The 10,790-nt window shown below is 40.1% G+C and overlaps 1 protein-coding gene across 1 annotated transcript in view; it reads right to left on the bottom strand.

Annotated features, from left to right (window-relative positions):
• Positions 1–2,537: 2,537 nt before the first annotated feature.
• The window catches only part of usp43a (ubiquitin specific peptidase 43a), a 59,066-nt gene continuing 50,813 nt past the window's right edge, over positions 2,538–10,790 (bottom strand). Inside the window, exons 13-16 of the mRNA XM_086083390.1 lie at positions 10,290–10,539; positions 9,076–9,234; positions 7,240–7,401; positions 2,538–5,515 (exon numbers count right to left, since the gene is read on the bottom strand). Of these exons, the coding sequence (XP_085939516.1) occupies positions 4,467–5,515; positions 7,240–7,401; positions 9,076–9,234; positions 10,290–10,539 (1,620 nt within the window). The 3' untranslated portion in view covers positions 2,538–4,466. The remainder of the gene's footprint in view (positions 5,516–7,239; positions 7,402–9,075; positions 9,235–10,289; positions 10,540–10,790) is intronic.

The following is a 10,790-nucleotide window of genomic DNA, read 5'->3' as shown; positions in this document are numbered from 1 at the left end:
ATGGATTCTTGGCCTCAAACTGTGCAAGAAAGCCTTCCCCGACCCAAGCTTTATACTTGAGATACATGCAACAGTTGTGTTATGTTTACCTGTTTTGAGCTTGTAATTTTTGTCACTGTGTCGTTAAAAGTTAAAGCAAATATACATCTGAAAAGTGTGGTGTGCATTCATTTTCACAATGTACTTGTGGTTTATTTATTATCCAAGGTTTAAAAAAAAAAAAAGAATTTTATTTTGAAAAGTGACTGGAGTCTCTATGTTTCAACTGTCAATGACGGACCTCTTGATGAATCTCAAGATGCTAATGATCTCCGTCGCGTAGCATAGCTAAATACACAAGCTAGCAAAATGAGCGAGAAAAAGCAGTTTATTTGGAAAGTTTCTTTGCAACGGGGGGAAAGTCCCAGTGATGAGACAACACAAGAGAGGAACGTGCATTCACAAAAAATAGCAGGAGACTGAAATGAATTAATTTAATTATAACTGTTTGATTTATAATATTACTATTAAGAAGTGGACAAAATTGCTTTAATTTACTCAGTATGTCTCTGGGAGAATTTAAGGTGATGTGGGGGTGTGAAGCGAATGTGTTAAATAGATTCCTTTGTCTTTACAAAACCAGTTGAGCAAGAGAGGGGGGGGGGGGTTCTCTTCACATTACTGAGAGCAGAGCGAATGTGTTAATTCGATCTCTTTGTTTAGACTGGGCCCAGCAGGTCTGCTTTGAAAAACAACTTAATTCTTATCTGATCTCTGCATAACATCATTGTGGGAGTGGGAGGGGACATCTAGGTCTGCTCTGAAGACAACATATTGAAAGGAAAGGGAAAGTTTGGTGACTGTATTGATGTATCATGTGACTGTCTGGGAAGGAGAAAAACGGCTGAGGATTGGACGAAGAAGACGGGGAGGGGTTTGAAGAATCACGAGAGGATACTGGTGGCTTGCTCAGGGGAAGAACGTCACACATGCGGGGAAACAATGGCGGCGTTTTGGTCGACTTCATGTGTCCATAAGCTTATGTGAAAATAAATCCTGATTTCACCGATCTCATTGTCTGAGTTTGATAATCAACATTGTGAACACGGGAAAACAAAGAAACGTTTTCTAACAAGACCTACTTGAAACTACAGCTCTGCACAATATGCGGCCAGTTCGTGTTATTTGGAGTTATGGACTTAATTTTTGTTCTGCGGTGCCTCGTGTACGCGTATTATTTCCAGAAGGACGCCGCTTATACGTTGGTTAAAGTATATTTACAAAGCACCCCAGTTTTTGTGTTGAATGGGCTAAATAAAAGACAAGCATAATAGAAATAAACATATTCTTCTTTTATTCGTGGTAGTGAAAAAATAAAGTTATACAACTCAATGTGATTCTCACAGTCAAGGACATATCTGAGTGTTTATAAAAGAGCTATCTGTACAGCAGATTCGACAGCCTTACACTTGAGAATACACATCCACATTTCATTCCATATCTCCCGCACACATACAGTAGAATGGTGTGAATTGAATGTAGAAATCTTGCATAATAAATGTTAATGTTTGTGTTATAAAACAAGTGCTCGTGAAACTAACTGGAGGATGTGGGGAACGTGTTTCAAAGTCAACTTTGGATGGGAATTCATAAGAATTTTGAGGATTTAATTGAGGGGTGGTCAGGAAATCACCCAAATTGAAGGTTGCTTGAGGAAAATACATTTTTTTAGCATAATTCTGACAAAATAAATAAAAGATTTGATGAAAGTACAGTGGTACCTTTACTTACTGCTGCGAGTTGCCTTTTTTTTATTCTTTTTTTTACAGCTCTCGTATCAAATTATTGCTCACCGGTCAAAGCAAAACAATTGGTTCGAACGACGTATCTCACTAAGCATTTGTGTATTAAATATAGAGAATAAAGTGCAATGACACAGATGGACAAGATGCTACCCTCGCCTGTTTGAAAGTGATTTAAACAAGATCAAATCAAAAGCACTTTTACACTTGGGGGCGAAAATCACTCCTGCTAACATTGATGGAATTTGATTGGTCCGGGTCCAGTTGCAGGCAGCGCCACAGATGCACAGCAGTCAAGACACTTGAAAAATTGCCATTCGAGTGATTTTTACATACGGTGGGGCGGGGGACCGAATGACGGTGACTGTTTTATCCTGGCCTTCATATGTCGGTGCCATCTAATACGTTTAAATTAATGTCCATGTACAAAACAAAGACTGTTATTATTATGGTGAAGGACAGTAATGGGAATACATGGACAAAGTCAGTGAATCATCCATTCATGGCAGATATAAAGGGAATAACAGCACTGTCACTAAGCGCTTTTATTAAATCTGTCTTTGCACAATTCATCTGTCATGAGAGCTGCACTTAACAAGTGGGAGAAACAAGAAAAACCAAAAGGTTCATGAGCGGATGTAAAATTCACACAATAACAACAAAACCGTTTCATACTTTTGAGTGGGCAAATTTATCACCATTTTATTCCCGTGAGTAAAACTTTTTTCTTTTTTGGGGGGGAAATAAATGTCTTGCGCATTGATGGTAAAATAAACTAAAATCAATTAATAAAAAAAATAAAATCTACATATTTTTCTCATACAACTTATATGACTTATGGACCTTATTCTTTTTTCATATATTACTCTTTTTTTTTTTTTTAGAAATTGTTCACAGAAAATTATGACGACCCTTGTAATGTTATTTCATTTCTAATGCTGCACTCCCCCCCCCCCTTTTAATTATTATTTTTTTGGGTAGAGCTGTTGTACATTCCTGCCGTGGCTTAAACGTGAATTCCAATTTACAACTGGAGGAGGACCAAAAAAGTCCCACCAAACAAACATTCCCACTCACAATCACAACAGTGGACAATTTAGACTAAGCCACAAAAGGAAGTTAATTTGCTTGGATTCAACACCAAAACATCAGAACTGCGAGATGTGCTCATCACAAGTCTACAATGCTGGCCCCCAAACACTTTTAATAAAAATATAAGAATAAAATGCATAATTCCCCTTTGGTGACGTGATGTCGATCACTAAGAAGAAGAGTGGTTAATGAAAAATGTTCTAATTTGATGATTCACAGATGGAAGCCAAGGCCAGATCTGTCGTTAGTTTGAAGGTGAGCTAAATAGGGCGCGAGTGCGTCAAGCTTTGACATGTGAGGCGGACATGCGGCAGAGACGAATGTCTAATCAGCGGTTCAATGAAGCGGAAGCAAAAAGAATCAATGTCATTCAGCCTATGCAGCTAGTCATGAGTTGCTTGCGAATGCTCGTCATTGCTAAAATGCTTTTATCACAATGAAAACAAGACTCGCTATTTAGAGATGAATGGAAGTGAAGGTTTTACGCCGCACCAATCTTCAAAGATGTTCGACTTCAACTGATGGAGAGCTGACAGCGAACATTAGCTGCATGCGCTAGTCGCTAAGTGCTGCATGTGAAAAGTTAAGGTAAATTGTTTTTACAGTTTACATTAGTGCCAGTTGTAACCTTGTTTGGAAAGTTGTAGTTTGAGCTCTGGAGTGCTTTCCCATACATTTAGTATGAAATGAAGAACATCTTGAGTTGTCTGGCTTTTTCTGAAAATGTGTGTTAGCAAGACATTTTGTGTATTTGTGTTTGTTATTATGTGTCACACACACACAATGTAGTTGGATGAATTTCATTGTCTTAAATAAAAATAAAGGCTCTGGGAAGTTTGATAAATTGTGAAATTTTTTTTTTTAAATATTGCCTTTAAAAATCACACTTTACCTCTGGAACAATTTCTGTTTTGATGATTTCCCATGTGAGGAATAGTTTTGAAATCAGAACAAATTGTCCCAGAATGGATTACTGGTCATCATTTTAGGTTCCACTTTATAGAGCGAGGTGCCATTAGACAAACCTTGACGTATTACTGTTTAAAAGTAGACAAAAAGGATGCAGGATTAAGAAAAAATATGCTGCCTCTGAAGACATTAACCCACATTAACAACAGCTCAAATAAAGCCCATATGCTATTCCTCCCTAATTTAAGTCATCACTACTTGGTAATTAAAGCATTCGATGAATTAACCAGTTAAATGGCTGAGATCCATTAGCAGCATTCGAGCCTATTGTACATTCTCTTCATTAAACACAATCAGTGTGTCGTGATTGTTAGCAAATTACAAGAATAAAGAAAAAGGATGACGTGGACTAAAATTAGAAGACACAAATGTGTTAGGTAGGTCAATCTGTTATCAGTGTGCTGTGCTGTGCTTCCAGTGCTCAAGAGATAAAATATCTACACAGTCTAAACTGCATAGAAGTTACTCAGGCACTTATTTCAAGTCTTGGTAGTGCAGAGAGGTCACAATATGTCATTCCGCTCTTCGTATCCAAGCGTCGAAGCTTCATGTGCTTCAATTGAGTTGATAATTGTGCTCTATTGCTTTGACTTTACAGGCGGACGGTCCTTCACGGCGTCCTTGTCAGAAGCTGGACTCCGGAACGTTCTTTTTGCGTCCCAGAGAGGTGGTGCTAAAGCGAGGCCTGGGCAGGCTCCCGTAAGACGTTTTGTCGCCGGTCGGGCTTCGGATGTGCGCGGACGGGCCGCTGCGATGCAGCGACGCCGTCCTGCGTGCGCTCGGATCCGTCCGGACGGGGAGGCTGGACGAACTCTGGGAGCGCTTGATCTCGGACGAGTTCCGGCCCGCTTGCCCGTTTGGGAGTTCTTTGCCGTGAGACCTCCTCTGCTCGCCTCCAGAGGCTCCGTTGGACAACGACAGCCTGGACAGAGTTCTCCTTCCGCCGTCCTCGTCCGTGCCCTCCTTGGATCTCCTGGAGTCTTTGTCCCTCCTCATGAAATTACCTTTCAGGAAAGACAGCAGTCCTTCCTGGCTCTTGGTCTTCGCACTTCCTTCGTTTGCAACACGCCGTTCTCCGCCCGTCTGGTCGTCTCTCTGTCTTCTGAGAGTGCCACCAAGAATGCTTGAGGTGCTCGAGCTGCTTTGAACACCAGAACTGGATGCTGGCTTCATTTCCGTCTGGGCTTTGGAGGAGCTCTGCCTCTTGGAGTCTTTTTTCCTGGTAAGAGTGTTACTACGGCCTTCCTCTCTTGGCGGACTCTCTTTTCTGCGTCTCAAACTGGACGTTTGATCTGATGGCCTCCTCTGGCCCTCTGGCATTTGTCTGGATTCATCTCCTGTTTTACCCAAGCAACTGATCCTCCCCGCACTGGAGGATCTGACCGCCCGGCCACCATTCGCATCCCTGGAGCTTCGCGGTTCGTTCATTAACGACTCTATCGGATCCTTGGTGCAGCGAGGCCGTCGACCGGACTCCAAATACTGGACCAGCTCGACTGGGGCGGGATCTTGAACGTCCGGAGGCACCGGGTCGGGTTTTCGTCTGTCTCTGGAACCAAGCGACCACCGCAGGGGTAGCACCTTGTTTAGGGTGTCCTTGGTCTTGTTGGGTGCCCTCATGCTGACACTCCGCCCTTGCAGTCCCCTCACAAAAGGCCTGCTGTCAAAGCCCCCTTGAAAGTGACAACAGAGAGGACAAGACTTTAGTATAAGCACCACCAATTCAAGATTTCATTGACATACAGTGGTTTGCATTAGTTGCAGCTGCAGTTCCATGGCCAAATAGTGGTGGCGGTGTTTATTAGTCAGTCCGGCACTAGTAATGTGTGAGTGGTCGAGTCCACAGGGTTGACATATCTAGCACATGTCCAACAGGAGTTTGCTTGTTTGGTTCCAATCAACCTTGGATGGTTTTTTCCGCTACTGTTTTGCTGCTAGCCTGCAGCAGGAGTCAGCAACCTTTACTGTATGAGCCATTTTAGGCCTAATAAATAACAAACAAACAAAATTTGTCTGGAGCCGCAAAACATTATGATGAAGGAAACGGTGTGTTAGTGTTAGTCTAATGAACTGAGGTCCCATGTGCTACTTAAATATGCAGCACCCAATAAGTTGAGATTCATTTTTTTCTACCTTTTGTATTCCTGTTTTGGATTTTTTTGTGCCTTTTTTGCCATACGTTTAAAAAAAAAGTGGGGCAATTTTGTGGACATTTTATGACAAAAGTTTTCTTTTCTGTTTAAAAAAAAATTGCTTTTCTGATTTTTTTTTGATTTTTTTTAAATTATCTGACATTTTTGTCAATCTCTTGGAATTGTATCGTAATTTTCTGCTTTTCCTCCTCCTTTATGGACATTTTATTGTCACTTTTTGGACATCTTTAGGTAATTTAAAAACGCTTTTCATCTACGTACCCTTTGTCTTTTTTTCCTTTTTTAAAAATTTGGATTTTTTGAATATTTAATTCTTCTTTTTTTTCTCTTCTTTTTTTTTAAAGGATATGTTATCAAAAATTTTAAAATAAATATATTAATTTCTACCATTTTTATTTGTATTTTTTTTTGAGACATGAGAGGGATTAAAGAGCCACATGTGGTCCTAGAGACGTAGGTTGTAGACCCCTGGATGGGCTAGCAGCTTTGGAGCTAGCCGCTATTCTGTAAAAAACATAGAGCAATTCGAGAAGGAGTGAATTCTTGACTCTCAACTAGAAACTGCATTATAGTGGAAAGTAACCGGTTAATGAGCAGGAAGATTAGACCAGGGCTATGTCCAAAGTGTTTCCCCTCTGATGGCTGCCTACAGACAAAGGGTCACTTTGAAATTCTTAAACAAGCTAAAACCAAAACTTAAACCAATTGTATAGTGTTGACGTTAATTATATATTAGTTATTTTGAATTTATAATTTTTTTTACATCACAGCCTTCGGAAATACAGAAATAAAAGGTTTATGTAATTAGTTACAAATGCTTATTGAAATTTCCTTTAGAGACACCATGCCGGACTTACTGGGCATGACTCATCACTTGAATATTAATGCAGCACCTCCAATAGATGCCTTTTCCAGGAAAAATTAAACAAGGGGTGTCCACTGGGTGTTTATCAGACGTGGGCATTCTGTCAGTACTGATGGATTCCCATTTTGCTGCCAAATAACAAAGAAAGTTATGGTCTACATCTTGAAAATAATAATAATTTACCACAACAACACACTACACATCCAAAGTAAACATGGCATCCGCAAAGCTGGAGTTTAAAGAGAAGCTGCAACCCAGAGCATTCCAGAGCACAAGTCGCTAAACATTTGATCGTTGACCCGAGAAGAAGCCTCACTGGAGACACAAACCCCGCCCAGTAAACAAACCCCCGCCTGATTGACACCTTGCACTCTCTCACCTCCTTCCTCTTTTGAAGCATTTTCCAGGAAGACGGGAGAATCAGGGGAGTCGGGCACGGATGACGGGCAGGTGGTGGAGAAGCGCGACACCAGGCTGCCTCGCTTGCTTTCTCCTGTCAGGCGGATTAACCAGTGGTCTGACGCTGAAGAACTTGTAGACCCTGAGGGGGACACAATTCGTTATGTAAAACACTTGCTGGAACATTTTGCACTTGGAATCGTACTTTAGAAAAGTGAGGAGGAGCTTAAAGTTTAACAACAGTTTGCCAAACATTGATACATCTAGTGCAAATCATGATCCACAGGACTGTATATACAGCATGAAAACAAATTAGTTTTTTCTTTTTCTGATTTTATCCCAACCTAAGTGAACGCACAAATTCCAGAATAGTATTTCCCTCAATTTATTTCAGTTGTTATTTGAAAGACCAAATGCTTCTCTATACAGGAAATGTTGATGACCCTCGACAGTAAGACTCAAACAAGGCTCCACGTTGTGTGCATCCAATATTCATGCACTGTGGAGCTACAGTCTTGTCATTCCACAACAGTGCTTGCTATTCCACTTTCACTTATAAGAAATATATGAGGTGTGTCAGAAAGGTTCCAGAACAGGTGTCACAAAAGATTGTTGAAATCCAAACTACATGTTTCCCCCTAAGACCCCTGGAGTCCAATAATAATTCGTTCTCTGGAAGGATTCTTTCAATAATAATAGATTTGATCCATAATGCACTTCATATTTGGAGAACAAATATTCAAAGTGCACAGGATCTTCGCAGCTCTGTCGCCACGGCCATCATCCAAGTCTTCAAAATTTCAGGTCTGCTTAATGACCCGTTTGATGTGCGTGTGTTTTCCTGCAGCTCAAATAAAATGCGACTCCTTCGTGTGGCCAAAAGCCGCATGCCGAGAAGTTAAGACAGTTGAACCTCCATTGTTGTTTACTAAGCTGTTTTGTTCCAACTGATGCCTTTAAGCTTTACCACCAGATGTGATTGCAAATGACTTGGGTAAAAGTATTAGAACTCATGTTAGTATTTATTGGTAATTTCAATGTAACACAGTATTTGTTTTTCAGCATTTTGTTTGTCTCAAACTTTACAAAGCCCTGTAGGAGTTCATGTTCCTTTTTGGATGTGGCGGCTTTGATGCAAAGGAAGGCACCAGTATCTTAGCAACTCACACAGCCAGCGATGCTGAAATACCGGCGACTACTTCAAATTGAGAAATAATGACTGAGTGTTCATGTCCACTCCGTATAAATGGCTGCGTAAAGGTGAATTGCATTTGCTCATTGTCTCATTCAGATGCTTAGCCTTTTTCAAATGCTGGACTATTTCGGCAAGAAAATTCAAGGTAAGATTGGCGTAGAAAACAACAACAACAAAAAACAACCACAACCTTTCTGTCTCTTGTGAATTGTGATGTGAATGCGAGAGTGATGTGAGTGCGAAAGTGATGTGAACCGCACGTATAGACAAAAAAAGAACGTTCAAGCTTACTTTCACAACTTTGGGCAATTTAGTCTTCAATAAATCGGACATGCATGTTCGTTTTTATTAATTTAATTTAATTGATTTATTTATTACATGACTATCCACTCAATCTCTAGACTGGAGGATTATTATTGCACTATATCATCAGTAAGGTAAAATCCACCTTGTCTCATGATCTTTTAAAATTTGTCACAGTTGTTATTTTTCTCATTTATTGTAAATGTGTTTTATTTACCATCCTTAATGTCAATATTTCCTCACGTAACCTTCATATGCTCTTCAATTTGTGCATTTTTATAATGTTGAATGAATATGGGAATGGGAAACATACTGCACCTCTGAGGGAGCTGCTGGCCGACCACGGTGGAATGATGTTCCGTCTTTGGTAGAAGAGAATATAGGCCCCTCTGGTGCAGATTTCCTCCTCTGGGACCAGATCCACACTGCTGTCATCGTAGCTGTACCACACACCGTCCACAGAGTTGCGGCAATAGGCTGGAGACAAATACACCTGACATGAAATGTCTGCATGCAAAAAAGTTGGCCTCAGCTGGAGCTGACTTCAAGTAAGTGCAGTACTTGAATAGAAAACATGTCACATCAAATTGGTGATTTGGCTGCTTTTTTATTAAGCCATCCAGTGTTTCTTATTCAGTCACATTTGTACGCCATGTAAAAATAAATACATAAAATAAAACCTCTCAATCTGTAGTACCATGACTGTGGGGGATATGCATCAAACAATTCATGTCAAAATTATGCAGAAGAACATCACTTTTGAATCGTTAAATCGTTCTCATTACGACCTTTTAAACAATTTCTGCACACGAGGAAAAGCCAATTATGCACACAAAAAAAATAAGTAAAATATTCACTGTTAAATACAAGTACATCATGGAAATTTATTTGGCCTATATTTCAAAACAACTGACAAAGGATGTGCATAGAGACAGTGGTGCTGCTGTATTCAAAATGAATTTGTTGGACCTTGCTTGGATTTGAATTAATTAATCCTGTCAGAAGCAATGGCAAGGAAGTGACTGAACTTTGCCATCATTCAATTTGGCAATGGACTATAATTAACAGTTTATTTATTTTATGGTTTATGTCAGTGTAAAAATGTTACACAACTGTTGTTAATACTACAAATTAAAACATAAAAATAAAAATATATTTTTTATGGATACTTACCAGTATAAACTAGAGGTCATCTTGTCAAGGCCTATTTGTACTAGAGTTTTGATTATTATTAATTTTTTTAATTAAGAGTTTTCCGCTGTATTCCAGTCTAATGTAGTTCCACAGGGTTCGATTTTAAGCCCACTACTTTTCTCATAGAATTTTCTGCCCCATGGTTCTATGCTGAAAAAGCATAGGATTACCTTCCATTGATATCATACGGCGAGGTCAGGCAGATTTATGTGCAATTAAAAAAAGCCTTATTCTTATAAGAGCTTTTATGATGTTTTGAAGACATTAAATTCTGGGTGGCTGTGACCTGAAATGTTTGGTCCCAGTGATGTGTGTAGCATTTATACAAGCATACAAACCAGTGTAGTGTCCCCCGTGCATTCCTCCATGATGATTGCACACGGCGTAGAGGTCATACAAGTATTCGTGAGGAAGGGTCATGTCTATAGGTGGGTGGTGCTGGCCTGAGGACTTTGGCCAGGATGTGGGCCACGGCCCACTGTTCAGGTTGCGCATACTCTGGGTCCTCTTAACAACATGGGGGGCCATGTCCAAGGCAGTCAGCGGGAAATGCACCAGTGATGAAAGCTTGTTCCTGCGCTCGCCTACCTGGTAGCAAAAATACATTTGATATCTTATAATGGCACAGCTGTACAGCAGTGCAAGTGCCAGTCACAATAATAAACACATTGTTAAATGTTCGCCTCTCTGACTGAGATTTTATTTGAATGGAAACCCAATTTTGGAGGCAGTTCTTTAGTTTGTGCAAGTGTACCGAATGTGACAAATACTTGTATACATTTCTATTCAATTATTGGGTTTACTTCCACTTTCCAACATGGTAATGTTGACACTGTACT

This window comes from Leptonotus elevatus, chromosome 8 (genome assembly GCF_054856555.1).
Source record: "Leptonotus elevatus isolate MCC_2025b chromosome 8, RoL_Lele_1.0, whole genome shotgun sequence".
Taxonomy (NCBI): Eukaryota; Metazoa; Chordata; class Actinopteri; order Syngnathiformes; family Syngnathidae; genus Leptonotus; species Leptonotus elevatus.
The sequence above is the reverse complement of the archived record's forward strand: the minus strand, read 5'-3'. Positions and strand labels throughout refer to the sequence as shown.